This window comes from Sturnira hondurensis, unplaced genomic scaffold (assembly GCF_014824575.4).
Source record: "Sturnira hondurensis isolate 20B ecotype Veracruz unplaced genomic scaffold, ASM1482457v3 Scaffold0000880, whole genome shotgun sequence".
In the NCBI taxonomy this organism is placed as follows: Eukaryota; Metazoa; Chordata; class Mammalia; order Chiroptera; family Phyllostomidae; genus Sturnira; species Sturnira hondurensis.
The window spans coordinates 7,828,591-7,846,672 of NW_028073511.1; the positions used below are offsets into that span (position 1 = coordinate 7,828,591).

The 18,082-nt window shown below is 42.9% G+C and overlaps 1 protein-coding gene across 2 annotated transcripts in view; it reads right to left on the reverse strand.

The window, feature by feature from the left end:
- Window positions 1–3,231: 3,231 nt before the first annotated feature.
- Window positions 3,232–18,082, reverse strand: part of TNFRSF21 (TNF receptor superfamily member 21) — a 64,257-nt gene continuing 49,406 nt past the window's right edge. The window contains exons 5-7 of one of the 2 annotated variants that reach the window (XM_037054441.1): window positions 6,302–6,530; window positions 4,819–4,886; window positions 3,232–4,572 (exon numbers count right to left, since the gene is read on the reverse strand). In XM_037054441.1, coding sequence (XP_036910336.1) covers window positions 4,411–4,572; window positions 4,819–4,886; window positions 6,302–6,530 — 459 coding nt within the window. In that variant the 3' untranslated portion in view covers window positions 3,232–4,410. Of the gene's footprint in view, window positions 4,573–4,592; window positions 4,887–6,301; window positions 6,531–18,082 lie in introns of those variants that run through there. The other variant, XM_037054438.1, reaches the window with a different exon arrangement.

Below are 18,082 nucleotides of genomic sequence, written 5' to 3' on the forward strand. Positions count from 1 at the left end.
CAGACTGTTTATGAGACTCAGGAAAATACAATGCAGCAGCTGATGTTGACGGGGAAAACTGTGAGGTCCCAAGGTGCCTACTTCAAAGGGGACAGAGGCATCATTTTCCTATGCACTGTGTTTCTTGTATGTTGTTCAATAAATGTCTCTATTTTTCATACTATGTGCTGAATACTTTCTGGACAGACCTCAGTCTTTTAGAAACATGTGTTATGTATAAGCAGTCACATGATTTGCCTAATGTCTGGACAAGATGGTTAACAGTACACATGCAAAATGGTGGAATGACCAATGTACTCCTTGCTGATGAAATGATGTGAGCTCCTCGCTTACGTAGTAAATCTTCACTATACTGCTATTTTCCTTGTTTCTGTTTTTGTTTTTGACTTTTTTCAACCTACGTCAGGTTCCACCCCATGAGATTCATATGTAATTGGCCTGGGATACAACCTAAGCATTGGATTTCCAAAGCTCCTCTGCTCATTCCAGTGTGCAGTCAGGATCGAAAATCACTGCTGTAGATTTTGACCAAGGTTGCCTGACTCTGGACATCTCTTTGGGTTATTGGAAATCGTTTATTTCTCTCATGTGGAATTGGCGTAATCTCCGTATTAGCTCTTGGCGGGAAACTGAAGCCTAATCTCAGGTTGCTCAATGTGATCTGGAGACCAGCCACATCCCCATCACCCAGGTACCCCCAACAATGGAAACAGAATCTGCATTTTAACAAGATCCCCAGGCGTTTAATGTGCTCATTAAATTTTAAAGAGCTCAGCAAAGTGGCCTCAATCATGCATTTCTAACAAGCTCCCAGGTGTGGTTCCACTGGTCTGGGCCCAACGAGCAAGAATCTAAAGCACTTTTTCTCAAAGTGTGACCCAACGAGGGTTTCCATAAAAAAGTGTGGAAAGCTCATTCTGGACTTCACCACAAACCTTCCTGAATCCTCTGGGTATTTAATAACCATGTATGATGGGTACTTGAAATATCGGGAGAATCACTCTGTAAAGTATGATTGTCTAACCACTATGCTGTCCACCTGAAACTAAAAATAATATTGAATGTACACTGCAATTGAAAAATAAAATTTAAAAGAATAAATAAAAGTGTTTGAAACGGTGGGGGTACAAAACCTCTCCGGGACTCTGCCTTCACAGCGGACTGCTCATTCACAGGTGGCTGTGTTTCATGAAGGGGGGAGAAGCCCAGGCAGGCCCACCATGTCCCCGGTGCATGAGTCCTTCTCACCTTTGAAAAGCAGCCCAGTCAAATTGTCTAAAAGTTCCTCTGCGTTTGACCTACAGTATTCCTCTCTAAAGAAAAACTCTCTCTCCCCTAGCCCATCAAAAAACTAACAATAGTCTTTCCCTTGCCCATCTGGTCTTTGTCAATCAGGCTTCGATTCCCCAATCATTGCTTCTCATTGTGTTTCTTGCTCTTCTGGTTGCCTCTGCCACACCGCCCGCCCCGCCCCCCCCCNCCCCCCCCCCCCCCCCCCCCCCCCCCGCAACCCACCGCCCACATTGGAAACCTTCCAGTTCAGCGCACCCCTCAAATTAGCAGCTCAAACCAGAGAAAACCTCCACAGTGAGCAACATAGTATATAAATGAGACTATCAACTTGGATCAGAACATTATATTTTAAATCAAGCAGCAGGGGGTTGCATTTGTTTTGTTTTGTTTTTAGAAAAGCTCTGTATCATGTTAATTTAAGATTAAGCTTCTCTTTAACCACAACCCCTGTGCCCCTTCCCCTGGGTCTTCAAGACCACCCCATCCCTGTACTTTCACAATTATGTAATGAATTGTGAAAGTATGTAATGAATTGTGTAAGTATACAGCTTTACTTATAACCCAGATAAATTTCATCATTGTGATCTTTGCCCACTGTTTTGGACCAAGAAGTTCTGGTTACTAGTCCAGAACAGAGTAAACAGTCTTGGATTCAGACTCAAGTCTGACTCCTACACCTCTGCCGTAGGACCTTAAGCAAGTTCCTTAGCCTTTACAAGCCTATTTTTCATGTTGTAAAGGTACAATAATAGTACCTATCATGGGGTGATTGTAGAGGCTCAATGGGATACTGCCAAAGCACTCTGTAAAGCATAAAGCTGTGTAAATGGTCAGGGGCAGCCCCAATCTTTGAGTAACTTACCCTTAATAACCATAGCATTTTTGCATCTATCCATTGTTTTCCACCCCCACAATAAATGGGGCAGTCCTGAAATCTTTTGAAACACAAAATCTGTCTCCTCCGCTACCATATATGACCCATTCTAATTTGCTTTTTTGTTGTGTGAATTCCTGACCTCTATCCACAAAAGGAAGGCAAACCTAGCCTGAGAACCAGTTAAACCGAACACCAGGATGGTTCTCTGGAAACTACCCACGTGGGAGTGGATGAAATAAAACAAATCCTGTACAGACCCTGAGGTGGGTTCAAAGTGCTCAGGCAGGGTATCTACTTCCAGTTACTCACTGAAAGAAGAACTCAAAATTGCTGAGGTCTGGCCCTTGGAATTCTGTTGATTCAGTGTTCCCAAGCTACGCGATGTGGTGAAACAGAAATTATAATAAATATAATGCAATGTAATATGTCATATCATCAGATTTCACCTTGCCTTACTGCCAAGAAAGAAGTTACTCTGGGGTAATTAGGTTTCATATAGAAGCCTATGAACTTGTATAGATCTTCCCATGAGTGGTAAATTTCCTGGATGGAAATCAGTAAAAGAATGTACTCTAAGTTCTCACCATTTGCATGCACCTCTCTACCCCCCAAATCTCACTTCTAAAATAGAGACAAGCCCTGGCTGGTGTAGCTCAGTGGATTGAGCACCAGACTGCGAACCACATGATCGAGGTTCGATTCTCAGTCAGGACACATGCCTGGGTTGCAGGCCAGTTCCCAGTAGGAGACTCACGAGAGGCGACCATACATTGATATTTCTCTCCTTCTCTCCTTCCCTTCCCCTCTAAAGATAAATAAATAAAATATTTTTAAAAATTAATACAATAAAATAGAGACAACCTCAAAAACAGGAGACCTAGAAAATTTGTGTCATTTAGTGTTTGCTCATCCTTTTCCGTTAATCTGCAGGTACTTTTCTCAACACAAACCTTTGTTAATTTGCTGAGGTTTTCAGAATATGCATATTTTCCCAAGAGACGAATCAAAGAGTTACAACTTGAGCACGTGCACAAGGCAAGAATTAAATATACTCAAACTACTCAAGTAACAAACACCTAATATTTATTAATAAATTAGTACACTTGAAGGCATTTTTCCGATGTCAGTCCCTCACCATTATCCACAAACCCCACCCACACAAAGGGAGTCCACACCACCTTTTTGCATTAGGATCTGGCAACTGAGCATTGGAGAGTATGTTTATAACTGGGAGCATAGTTGCAAATATCAGACAAGAGTTCTTACAGCGGCAGCCGTTTTTAATTGAAGTGACTGAATGACGTAGGAAACCCACCAAGACCGAGGCCTTGAGGGCAGACTGGACCTACCAACTATGTGTGGATAAAAAACAAGACATCTCTAAAGCAAAGCTGGGGCAATTCCCTATGGAAAAGGTGCCACTGGCACTCAGTTGTGACTTTCCAAAGTGCAGCAATATGTTCCAGAACAGCTCAGCCCCTAAAAGGTGAAGTTCAAGTTCTTTGGTGGCCCAGGTGTCAAGCCCCTTACATAGCAAGTCCTGGTGGCTTGAGGATTTCGTGTCTCCAGCCCAGAGTATATTAGTGTAAGAGGAGCACAAGTAATCAAGCGTTCTACACGGTGCCCAGGTGAAAACCATACAGTCAGCAACAGTGTGGTCAAGTTTCAGCCATGAATATGAACTATACAACAAGGCATATTAAAAGGGTAACACAAAATCTAACTGAATTACAGTAACTCAATGGGGTCTTACATGTTCTTAACCCTTAAGAAAACTCATAAATGACAAATAATAATAAAAATAGTACTAATAAAAAAGTAGATGTGGATGTTGAGACATGAAGACTGCTTACAGAATTCACAAGATGCCACTGCACTTGGAGAGAGGCTCACGGTCCAGTGCGCTGGAGCAGGCACGCTGCATCTGCGGTACGTGAAGTGAATTTAAAGTGCACAGAACAATTGGACAATACAGAAGAAGGCAAAACAGAGAAAATATGGAACCTAAAAAACTTTAGTAGTGGGTATTTTGCAACAGTTACATCTTGAAAAGGTTCATAAACTAACTTCACAGGAGGGTAAAAAAAAAAAAGAAAGGGGGAAAAAAAAGAACTCCAAACACTGGCCATATACTCCATTAAACACCGCCACCCCCCCAAAAAAAAACAAAATAAAAAAACAAAAAACAACCACCCTGCCACTAAAACGAGCAATTTTCAGAGCGCAGTGTCCCTTGTGTTCTATAACAGGTCGGGAAGATGGCCATAAACAGAGTCGAGGAGGGTCTGGCTGGCCTCCTGGCTCTTGACTCCAATAATCTCAAAAAGCCGATCCAGCTTGTCCTCAGCCTGAGGAATCTCTTCAATCACCCGCAGCTCCTCAGGATTCAGAATGTGGAGCATGTCATCAAAAATAGGCTGCNAAACCAAAAACAACCACCCTGCCACTAAAAGGAGCAATTTTCAGAGCGCAGTGTCCCTTGTGTTCTATAACAGGTCGGGAAGATGGCCATAAACAGAGTCGAGGAGGGTCTGGCTGGCCTCCTGGCTCTTGACTCCAATAATCTCAAAAAGCCGATCCAGCTTGTCCTCAGCCTGAGGAATCTCTTCAATCACCCGCAGCTCCTCAGGATTCAGAATGTGGAGCATGTCATCAAAAATAGGCTGCAAGTCACAGGGGTCCAGGCGTACCTGCCGCAACACCGTGTCCTTCTTTTCTGCACAGGGGAGAGAAGGGAAGGGGACAGCTGAAAAAGGGACTGTATTGGGGGGACATGTAGGAGAGCTAAGTGATGGCGACTCTCTCCCCAGGCTGTCCCCACCTCACCACCCCAAGGGGAGGGAGTGAACCTCTGGACCATTTTAATCAACACAGGAATTTTTACTTGCATTGCATATAAGATACCAAAACAAGATTTGCCTAATAAAGATCCGAAAAAGATCTGCTTGAATGGGCTTGTTGATGTGCCTGCCTGTTAACATGGAGTTTTTCTAACCCTAAATGACTTCTCCTAAATTATTCTAAAACTCAGGAGAATGCTGTAATATTTAGAAAAGAAAACCTAAAAAACTATCCCCCCTCAAAAAACTTTACTCTTTTCCCCCAACAGTAGTTCATTTGTTATTTTTTTAAATCTTTTTTAAAAAAAGATTTTATTTATCTATCTTTAGAGGGGAAGGGAAGGAGAGAAGAAGAGAAATATCAATGTATGGTTGCCTCTCCTGCGTCCCCTGCTGGGAACTGGCCTGCAACCCAGGCATGTGCCCTGACTGGGAATCGAACCAAGATCCTTTGGTTCACAGGTCCGCACTCAATCCACTGAGCTACACCAGCCAGGGCAGTAGTTCATTTATCAAACAAAGACCTCAGCCCATTCTTTCCTCTCAAAAATCCCAAATCAATGTAATCTGCTTATGACTTCCTAATTATGTTGCCATGTTTTTTTAACACTGACCCGCTAAGAACAAAACCACACAAATAAGTAAAACAGTTTACATAAATAAATATGTAAAATATTCAGTGTATGTAAAATGAAACATTTTATAAATACATAAAATATAACCTTTCACTAAAATATAAGTGGAATTAAATAAACTAGAAAATTTCTAACAAAAATCTGTCATCAATATAGTACACATGTTAATTCCCTACCCTACTATTAAAAACTGAATGTGGCAAATTATTTACTAAAAGTACCAATCCATATTGTTTAAAACACTTGTTTGCAACCACACTTAACAGCAGATTTTAATTTAAGTCACTAAAACTTATACTTCGGACACAAGATAGGTTAGTGCTTTAAATCCTTGGATTCTACCAGCCTTGTAAAGAATTTTCAAAAACCTGCCAGACTGCATTTCATCAGACCTTTCCTGAAACACGTCTGATAGCATCACGAGGATAAAGGGTGACGGACAAAGGGCTCTCAGCCAGGCAGTCGGGGTGAAAGGTTTTCTAGATGGATCCCCACTGGCCGAAGACATGATTTCTCTGAGGCCATCTTTATCTTGTTGTCTAGGACACGTTTTCCAGGGCAGGTCATTCAAATGATTCAACTACTTCTGGACTGTGGAAGTGGCAAGATAAAAGTCCTGAGGGCTCTTTTGAGGAAGGCTTGAAGAATGCCTGTACCTTTGGTAATAAAGGAGCCCGTCCTGCTCAGCGCGGAGGAGCCACTGGATGTGGAGTCACAGCGAAGGAGGGGCTCAGACTCGTCCACGAAGAAGCCTTTGCTCTTCTCCAGTGGGGAGGGCTCCACGGTCAGGAGAGTGGAATTCTCAAGTTTCGTGTTGGGGCTGGGGATGGGGCTGGGGCTGAGTGGGCTGGGGCTCATCGGAAGAGCAAGTTTGTCAGTCTCCAGCTGTGGGAGGGAATAAAAAAATTTTTTTAATTATATACCTAAAAATTATAGAGAAAAAAGATATAATCTTTTCTCAGTGCTTTCTTTTGTTCCACCTAATCTTTTGCAGATCAACCCTCCCATTCTGACAGTCCTTAACTTACCATACTCCTGTGGCACACAAACACACACACAAACACCACTCTGGGAGTGAGTTAGCATGCTGCTACTTTGGCCAGCTAAGGTGCAACCACGGCTATACCAGGTGTACAGTGGAGATAGGGGAAACGACAAATGTCATCACCCCTTTTTACAGGTGAAATGACTAAGGCACAGAGGGGGCACAGAGCCCTGGGGAGAAAGCCAGTGTTCACTGCAGGTCGGCCTGATATGTCTACCCAGCCCTGTCATTTGACATTACACTTTAAAACTCTGGTGGGTACTTGTGGCATTTTCTAGTCCATTTACTTTATCTTTTTGTTGGCTCTTCTGGCCAATAAAACCTGGGAGCCGGGTCACACAGGGAGTGATGTGCGCTTTTCCCAAAGCTGCTCATCACCGCTAACTAGAATTCTCAGGACTTCATTCGCACAAGTCAAACAAAATTTCAAGTTCCCAACAAGAAGTCAGCGACTCTCATTTGAAAGTATTAGGTTAACAGTTGTAAAATGCACGAGGCAAACACAACTGCCTTTTTTTACAGCCTTTAAGGCCCAAGAAATTCCTCCAACCGATGACAGATTCTGAAGACCACTGATTACTGCGTGTTGAATGCTCCAGCTACATTTTTCCTGTGTACAGCCACCCACACCTTCCCAGTGCTAGTGTAAGACTTGGACAATGCACACTGCCAGCGGCCCCTTCTGATCCTCAGACAAGTTTTACATAGATGCTTTTAAATTTTTAATTCAATAGGGCCTGGCACGTGCCCTTCCTCCCTGAAAATGCACACGGCCCATTCATGCCAGTACACATTTTTTATTCACTCAGACAAAGAGCGCTTGTCTATACTCTGGTTCTCAGGGACACTACATTGGACAATATGGTCAGTCAATATAGTGCACTGTTCTTGGTTAAAAAAGAAATTCCGCCCACAAATCACATGCCAACAGACTAAGAAGTCCACCCACCTATTTCCTAACTCAGTTCAAAACTTGAAGTTTGTAAGTTTCCCCCCAATTTTGCCAAAGGATCCTATCAGTGGAAATTAAGCACATGATTTCCAACATAACTTGGAAAGACAGAATGATGAAGTGATGCTCTCTTGTAATTGGGAAGGAGTCGAGTGAATATGAAAATGTCCCCAGGAGTTGTTTTAGCATCACAGACTGGAGCTAACAACTGCTGTTAAAGCCAGAGACCGTGACAATTAACCTTTCCAGAAAATCTGTACGGCTCCTAAGGATACACAATAGACGAGCGCATTCTGGATTTCTCTAAAGTTATTTGCATTTTTTCCTATAAAAAATTGATCCCAGGAACTTCCTTCCTCCCGTTACCTTAATACTTACAATATCCACCAAAACTGGTTTGCAACACTACATGCAACTCCAGCATTGTGTTACCCATGGTATCTCTAATCGGAAATTTGAGTCATCAGGATATTTGGAGTAAAGTCTCTATTTTATTTTTTTAACGATTTTATTTATTTACTTTTGGTGAGAAGGGAAGGGAACAAATTATTTTGTTTTTTAAGTGATTTTATTTATTTACTTTTAGTGAGAAGGGAAGGGAGAGAGAAACAGAGGGAGAGAAATAGCAATGTAGAAGAGATACATGAATTTGTTGCCTCTTGCATGCTCCCAACTGGGGACCTGGCCGGCAGCCCAGGCATGTGCCCTAACCAGGAATTGAACCAGCAACCTTTTGATTCACAGGCCAGCACTCAATATACTGGGCCACACCAGCCAGGATGAATCCTTTACTTTATTAATTCAGAAAATACATGGTTCAGTATTGAGTTTATAGCAAATGACAAACCCTTTTAATAAGATTCAGACGCTAAAAGGGAAGACTTTCTAAACAAGAAAGTCAGATTTTTACAGGAGAGAGTCTTATCTTCTTACAAACGCTTTGAGCATAAACTTTTCAAAACATTCGCCAAATGAGTAACTTAATTAATTCCTTATGCTTCTTTGAACTTTCCAAATTCTCTACAGGGACATATTAACTTTATAATTAGAAAAACAATAAATGTTATTTTTGAAAGCAGTGGCCCCTGATAAGTATATTTTCCTTCTGCTAACTTGAAAGTGTTGTGGCCGCAGCCTCTTCTATTTACACTGGTAGCCAAGAAACAGGAGAGCTGGAAGATCATCTACTTGGCTGAGCTCCTCTCTATACTTTTGTTAAATGTTCACGGGCACAAAAGGGCAACACTCCCCGAAACTTACTGCACTGATCTTTCATTGGCCGACTTTTCCCTCAGGCCTTTCTTTTCCGTGTTCACCAGATATTTGAAGCACCTTTGGAGAAACTCGACAAGTACGGTTCTTTTCTCTCTATGGCCATGAGGTAACCATGCTAGCTTGGAAGACTCAACTGAGAAATGAGGTAGAGACAGTAAGAGAGACCAGAAGGGGAGGGGTCAGGGATACTAAGGAAAAAAACAGCCCAAACCAGATGGTTATTATATTGTGGAAACTTCAAGAGCATGTAATGTATTTTGGCCGAATGAGCCCCAAGTGTCCTCCTGATTAGTTTCCATGCAAGTACACTGAGTCCTTCCAGATACTGAAGTTATTAGTCCAAACCGACACGGGAAGAGGTAGATGGTCCCCCTGACTCAGCAGCTGAGTCACAGCTACAGGAGTTCCACTGCTGACCTGACTATTCCCTTTCTGAGTTCCAGAACCACCGAGTATGAAGAACTATCCAAACAGATTTAAACGAGGTACTGACTGAAAGGTGTGAGCCTGCACATCTCTGGGCTACGGAGGTTTGTAGCCATGTTTCTAAGAACAAGGATTTACCTTGTATTCCTTGTTAAAGAAATGCAGTTGTACTGGAATGAGCCATTCCCAGCTGTGTCATTATGATCCTCACTCCCGTCTCAACCAAAGCCCCAAACCTGAGTGCTCACTCTGGGTGCTCCACCAAATCACACCCGCAAGCCGAAGCTCGATAGTAAGTCTCCTCTTTAATATCAGACCACTCCCCTGCTGCCTGGCCCTTCCTAAGGTGCTATGGTGGGGAAGGCTGAAGTGTTTCTCTAGCTCCTAGGGTCGGGGTGGGGAGTGGGGGCAGTAGGGGCTGTGAATAGTACAGGAAAAATCCTCCCAAACTTTATGTAAGACAAGGGTGGTGTACACATGAAACAAGGTTTTGAAACCACTTGCCTCCTATGATCCAGTGACATTCCTGAACATACTCTGCATGAGGGAATGTACCCAGAACTCTGGCCTCAGAAGTCATCTCTTCAGCATGCATTTTGTGTTTCCCACAGTCAGCTCCTAAAAATCATACTCATGGGAACCCTGGAATATCCTGCTAAGGAAGAAAGGCAATACACCACGGACAAGCTGTGTGGTCTTAGGAAAACCACTTCCCTCCTCAGACCTGTTTCCCTTGTTCGAAATGAAAAAGGTTGGACTGGGCCATCTCTGTTCAAACTACGTCTTATTGTTTCTCTTCCTGTCGCTATTGCATTCTCCATCCCCACCCTGGCCCCCACCCCACATCCCTTTCGCCTTCCAAGTTACCCCCAACCGGTTCACACAGCTAAGGTTTACCCCTGAGTTATTTTCGATGACTACCCAATTACAATCTCCCTGTGACTGCAACAATCTGTTTTCATAAAACTAATTAACAACGTTGAAGCCTCAGTGACCCCCTGAAATGAAGCATTAACTACCCAGCCTGGATGCTCCTTACCAATCTTCAAAAATAATTCAACTTAACCCCTTGCCCCCTTAACCCCTTTTCTCCCTTTCTCCTGGCACTGCCCAGTTAGATTCCGAGAGGCCCGCCTCCCCCCACCCACCCCACTGCAGCCAGATGTGCCTGACAGACTCGAGCAGAAATCTTCTTACAGTCCAAAGCCACCCTTCCAATTAAACTTTCCCTCCAGACCTCGTCTAGCGCTTAGAAACAAGAGTTCTATGCTATACTCGTGAAAATTTCCATCACTTTAATAATGTTTTTTTAAAGTCTATTTGCTACATTCAATGAAAACTAATTGCTATTCCATCTGAGTTGACCAGCTCGTTACTACTCAGATCCAGTAAACAAAAAGGGCCTTAAAAAAGCGCCATTATTATACTGTGAAAAATAATCCAGCATCAAATATATGTAATCCATTAGCTGTTATATGTATAGTTGTTACAAATATATGTAATCCATTAGCGGTCTTTATTAGGTCCACTTTACAGATGAGAAAACTGAGGTTTAAGTAACCTGACCAAGGTCACAAAACCAGGATTCAAGATCGGGTCTGTCTGGTTTCAAACAATCCTCTTTGCTGAGCCACGTCACTTCCCCGTCTGGACTCAACGCATTTAAAGAAACTGACAAACCCTATAAACACAATAGTCAACCCCACAGCATAAGGAGCTTCCCTGGCCCCTATGCCCGAGGCAAAGGCCCCCGAGACAGGGTCTACTAGGACCTGCAACTCAATGGCAGAGCTTACACTCCACGGGACGACTGCCCCGAGATGAAGATGAGAGATTCTGTAAATAAGAGTCACTTCAACTGTAATCAAAACTCTGCATTCTATTTGAACATATTTCAGATCCCAACAGACCAGTGACTGTTCAGAAAACAAACTCCACTTCCACTAACGGTTTATCTCAAAGGAACTAGTGCATGAATAAATACATAACTACAACTATTTAATGATTACCATGTCTCGAGCTTCTTTCCCTTGCTTTCCCAGCTGCTCCTGTAATCACCCAAATGAGATTTCATGACCTCCTATAGATCTATGTGGGCAGGTGCAATTGAGCTCTGATTTTTAAAAAAAGAAAGAAAAGAGCACAATCCTCCTTGCCGTATGAATAAGCACCTCTGGAAATCTGCATCTATTCTGCCCCTATGTTTACAGGAACCCAGATAACAAGGAATGCTTTGTTACCCAGATCAATGTAGTCCCAGGAGTTCAGATAATCAGGGTTACCAGCCCCATCTTAAAAACTACTCTGATTCTATTCAAATTCTAAGTTCAGATACCTATAAAGGAGAACATCTATAAACAATGATTTCTCCCTTAAAACACACACACATATATACAGCCCCAACAAAAAAGGAGAAAGTACTAGGCTTCTGTAAAATCCAAAATAATAGTGTTACCAAGAGTGCTGGTGAAGTTGGATCTCAGTTCTTGAGTTTGGCAAAGAAAGAGTTCAGAGCCAAGAACTCAAATTATAGAGAGAAAGCTTATTTAGAAAGCGACAGAGGGCACAGAAGAGCCCTTAGGGCTTGGGAGAGAAAAAGGCAGAGGTGGAGGGGAAAGCCCAGAGGAAGAGTGTGCGTGGAGGTCTCTGAGGGAAGGATCTCCTCAGAATGGCCATCGCTGGAAGCCCTGCATCAGAATGAGATTTATTCCCCAGACTGCTCAGTCCTTGGGTGGGGTTGGTGCAAATGACACTAATTGGATCTCTGCTACCTGTCTCCCAGAGGCAGGGTGACTTAAGCTGTTTACACCCCAGTTGGGGAGAGGTGTAAACCATTTACTCCCAAGTGTCCCTGGTTGGGGAAGATAGGATTTGGAGGCTGTAAACGGCTGTTGAACTGTCTCCGCCTCCCTGTCCCATTTGTCCAGGCTTACTAGACTGTCTCAGTAGGAGACAATGATTTAAGATACTCTTCCAGAGTGTGAATTCTTGTTAAATCCAACCCAGAATAGGGATCTGGGCAAGAGTAATCCAAATTTACCTAGCAAATTTTTTTGCAAACAAAAAGAAAAAAGTTAAGAGGAAAATAAGGAAGTGCTGATTCTTAAACTTTTAAAAGAAGGGTTACCAGAAATTTGGAAGTCTTAGAAATGAAAATATGGACTAGAAACATACACTCACATAAATAAAGCAAAATGATAAAATGTAAATAATTATTGAATCTAGCTGGTAAGTTTATAGGTGGTGATTGTACTGTGCTTTCAACTTTATTTTTTAAGTCTCATTTTTAAAACTTAGAAAAATAAATTTAAAAGATGGGCTAAGAGCCAAATATTACGACAAAAATTCCCCAAACTTTTCCAAGTTTTCTAATTGTTTAGTCTTTTGTTGTCTTTGCTTCTTTTTGCTCCTGCTCAGCCCAGATCACAGGAAAGGGAGCAAGGAGGTACTTCCATTGCATAAATCGTCAATTGGCAAGTAGACACTGTCAGCCTTATGCTGTCTAGATCTTCCTGGGGGCATCGGAGGTCATGGGATGGAAGCTGGAACAGGAGTAAATGCCAAGATGCCTCGCTCAGCTTCCCTGGGAACCCCTGCGCTAGACCACAGAGGTTGCAGAACGCACTGAACACTAGGCACTGCCCAGGTGAATGTGGGGCGCCAGCAGCAGAGCCTGCAGATGAATTCACCCCGCTCAGGAGGCTCGCAGGATTACCTTGGCCAGGAAATGCCAAAACCACTGGGGAATTACTTTTAAAAAACACCCCTCACCCACCTAGATTTGTCCCAGCTTAGGATAATGAAAGGATTTTGTTTCAACTACAACTTTACTTAAGAGTGCATTCGAACTTTAGCCCAGGTTAGCTGGCCAAGGTGTGTCTCTCCCTTAAGCAGCCCAAGCCCAAATCAAGGTATATGCTATTAGTCTTGTGCACATGTCACCCGCTAATTCTGATCATTTCTAAGGGATAATTTCAAAACTGAACCCTAAAGGCTACAAATCCACCCACATTTAAGCCAAGGTGTGTGAGGCCAATCCTTGCCCTAAGCAAGACAATTGTTCTCTTCTGGATGCACAGGGGAAAAACCACAGGAAGTCACACAAGCAGTGCTGTGCAAAGCTGCCAAAGCTGGTAAGAACCAGCTGGCTCTGGAAAGAGGGAGGGAGGAAGGGCGTGTCCTGCCCAGCTGCTGGCACGCGAGTCTGCAAGCTGTCCCGGCCGCTGACATCAATGGCAATACTGCAGCCCCGAGCTGACTGACTCACTGGCTAGCTAACTCGACCAAGGAAGTGAGGATTGTTGGTGGGCTCCCTTGGTTCAGAGGTGGAGTCCACTCACATTCAGATAAATATACTGCCAAGCCTTATAAGAGCTCAGCCCATAGACATACGAGATCACACTGTGGGAAGTGACTTGAGTTTCCCTAAACTCTACTGAATGGGACAATAGGAAGCCTTTCCACTAAAAGCCTTTGTGAACAATTTTAACCAGGCAAAAAAGCTGCTCAAATCTTATGAGGATCCCTTAAGGCGTTGTGGAGGACAGCAGGTAAATTCACAGGAAACTCAGAGCCCTGACATAAGAAGAATCAAGCTCATCTTTGACTCGAGCTTTTTGAACTTGCTAAATTTGATTAAATTAGCATTACTTAATAAAATCATCAGATGGGTTCATGCCATTACAATGACAATATATGTGGTACACAATTCCAATGGTTCAAAAGAAGTAACAGAAAAATAACATACTTCTCCCTCCCTAACCTCTGGCTTCCAAGTCCCAGCGCCTCAGTTCCCCTCCCAGGTGATAACCATTGCTAGCAATTCCCTGTGTACTTCCAGAAAGAGTCTATGCTTGCACTAATAAAGAGGTACACATATTCTACACCCCACTCCAGCTCTCTTTTTTACGTTCTTCTTTGAAAATATGGTGGCACACTGCACACACACTGTTCTACACTTTGCCTTTTTCCATTTAAAAACGGTTCTGGAGGTTAGCTCAGAAGGATCTGAGTCACTCTTTTTGACAAGTTTCTACTGACCCAATGCATGGATATTCCATGACCAGTTCTCTACTGCAGGGCACTTATGATGCTTCCATTCTTGTTATTACAGATGCTACAAGGGATACTTGCACTTTCATCACGCAGCACATATGTGGGACATATATGGAAATACATGGAGACGTACTGATAGAAACGGAATGTCAGTGGTCAGCTGACAGTCACTAATGCCAGATGGCCGTCCACGGGTGCTGGGCTCCCGCACACACCCATTAGCAGTGGGTGCTGTTCTTTTTCTGTTCCCTGGAGACACAAGAATCTTCAAGGTCATACCTTTCCCTCTTATCCCTCGTATCTCAGTGGAGGCTTCAACTTGAATTTTTCTAATTCAGAATGAGGTTAAAAATCTGTGTAGCTTTAAGAGCCTTCAGTATTTTCTTTCCTGTGAACTGTTCATTTTTTCTTTGGGGTTGTTGGTGTCTTAATTAATGTCTAACAACTCTTCATTTTAAAGAAAATTAACCCTATGTTGCAAACAACTTCTCCCAGTTATTCTGTCTTTAGGTTTGCATGTTTTCTGTCTTGTATAGTTATTGTTAAGTAGTTAAATCTTTCTTGTATCGTTTCTGTGTTTTGTCTCAGACTCAGAAGAGCCTTACCTACTGTTTTAATTATAGAAACAAAACATTTCCCCCATGTTTACCCTAGGGGTTTTGGGGTGTTGAAAGCCACTCTAGTGATTGGTCATTCCAGCTTATCCCTGACTCAGCTCCATTGTGGAGAAATCCATCTGTGATCATTTTTTCATGGGAAAATCATGAGTGACACAGCTGTCTCTCTCAAGACAATAGTAAAGAATAAGAAGTTTAAGTGTTCAAATTGACTGGTATTAATAAAACCTAGTGCTAACCGTGATGCAGTTCCTCACCAAGTACGCCCATCACTGGCACTGGGGTTATAACAGATCTACAGACGGTCTCACAAACACAGGGTAAGCAGCTAGGCCAAAACTGGAAGCTACTAAGCTTTATGCAGATATGTGTTTTGGCTTTAAAAAATGAAAATACGATCTTCATCACTGGTAAATGATGAAGAAAATAAGCTTCTTTATACAATATTGATTCCGATTTGTTCCCAATGCACTTTATGAGAAAGCCAGTAAGGGTATGGATTCATGGGCTAGAAAATGTCATCAATTGATAGACTCGGCCTTTTCTGAATGTTGAGAAACATGTCTAGGAAAAAAATAAAAGCCCACCTCAAATCCTCTATACAGCAGTTTTATATAATATTCATTTAGTATCTTCAGTGCCTAATACAGAACTCAAAAATCTAAGGGTGTGTGGCCCTGGGCAGGTACACCAGTTGGTTAGAGCATCATCCCCACACACAAAGTTGCGGGTTCCACTCCCGTCAGGTCACATACAAGCAGCAACCAATGAATGCATATAATAAGTGGAACAATAAATCGATGTTTCTCTCTCTCTCTCCCTAAAAATCAATAAATACATCTGTTGGCTGCCTTCCCTAGGGTACATGCCCTGACCCACAAACCAGGCATGTGCCCTAACCAAGACTCTAACGGACAATCTTGACGACGAGTCACATCACCTAGGGCTTTCTTAGTGGTACACATATAATAATGGTACATTCTACAATTGACGTGTCATCCAACAAAATAGGAGAAATATATTTTAATTCTACCACTTACCTATACCCCACAGGACCACGAATCTTACTAGATAAGCACAGATGTTAAAACCCCTTCATGGCGTTTGGGACACAATAGGTAACACAGCAAACTCTGCTTCCCTTTCTCCTTAATGTGTATTATTAAAAGTAGAGTGGTATTACTTGTTCTTGGGTCTAAAAAAAGAACATGTTCAAATTGTAGCAGAAAACTTACTGAGCCCCTACTATATGTTGAGTGCAAGACGAGGCATTTACACTCACCAAATCTAGTTTACACACACACTATTTTTGCATATAAACTCACTATCTCTGGTCCTCACCAGACACTTACAAAGCAACTGTGAAAAAACCGAGGCTTGAAGACATAATGGTACTTACTCAAGGTCATGAGACAGGGTAGTAAGAAGCTAGGAAAATCCCTTAGCAAGTGGAATAGGGAAACTGAGACAACTGAACACAGTTGGCTGGGCAATTTACAGCCAGATACAGAAGGTCACCTCCCTAGAGATAACTTCTAGGCCTCAGTTGTACTTCAGCTCCAGGCCCAGAAAAGCAGCAAAACCAGGATCAGCTGCAATGATTAAGGACCCCCTGCCAAGGCAACAATCAGTGGAGACCACCACCCTGAGAAAGCACACCTGGAAAAGTGATGCATATTCTGTTGAAACCCTCCTCTGAGTCCTCCCCTAAGATTTCAGCTGAAAGAGATAAAAACTCAAGACAAAGGACCCAGCACTCAGAACTCTCCTCCTGGGGAGCAGCTCAGGCACCATTTCCTTCCGTCTCCTCTTCTCCGGTAAGCACACATCTCCTAGACTCTAATGGACCTCAAGACTTGCAACCGGGAGAGAAATGGGCAGCGGCAGCTTGTCCCAGGCTGATTCCCTGAACCTGTCCCCAAGGCCCCCCTTTCTCTGACTTGCCAGTGAGTTAAAGCAGCCCAGCCCAGGCTCTCCTGTTACTGCTTCTATGCTAAGCCCTTCCTTGTTGCACCGTCCCCAGCTTTAATAAATGGACCCTCACAACAACCTGCACTCGTATTGTGAAATTCTTCCTACACAAAGGCAAGAGCCCACACACTACAGCAGGCTCTGGGCAGACCCGCTCTGGGCCAGGCACCCTGTCCAGTACCAGTCACTTCGTGATTAGCAAACACAGCATTCAAACTGAATCCGGAGGACCAAAATCAAATTGTTTAATGTGTCAGTCCCTTCTATTAGTTCTTGGAGATTCCCAGTTCAAATTCCAGCACTTGATGTGAAGTGGCACCTTATCTCTACACTTTTAATACTGCAGAACAGTGAGAGATTTCCGAAAAGCTTGCTACTGAGCAAAACAAAACTAGGTTCTCAGTAAATCAGACATTCTTTGCAGAATCCAAGGTTTGAGAAGCCCTTAGTGTAAAAAAGTACATGGTTCTCCTCAGGCAGAAACCAGATGGGAAAGTCTAGGGGAAGAAGATCAAAATATAGTCTTATAGAAATGGCAGTTCATCTTTTAAAAATGACTTTAAAATCAACAAACACATACCTGCTCTTGTTTTCTATGTATATTTTGCTGGACTGGGTACCCCTGCCTTCTGATACTATCTCACGTTTCCTCATGCACACTTCTACTGTAACATCTGCTTATGCCCCTGAATTGTAATTATTTGCACACGTGTCTCCATCTCAGCTCGTGAACTATCAAAGTGAGGGGCCACCTTTCTTTACACACTACCAGGCATATGGCTGGTGCTTGACCAAAGGTTGTTGACTAACTAAATGAACCTTAAAATATGATAATAAGTAGAAGAGCCTGAGTGAAATTAAAACCCTAAAGCCTTATTCAGAGACATTGCTTCCTTATGCACAGTGACCACCTGAAACACAAGCACCATTAATGTACCAGGACCTAGTGTGGGTCTGCAATCCTTTTATAACGTCTCCTTCCCATCACCCCAGAAGTTCCCCAGAGCCCGAAGTCACACTCTACAAATTAAGTAACCTGACCTTAAATGACCCCATATGCTGTGGTAATGCAACAGGGAGCAAGGGGTGAATATAT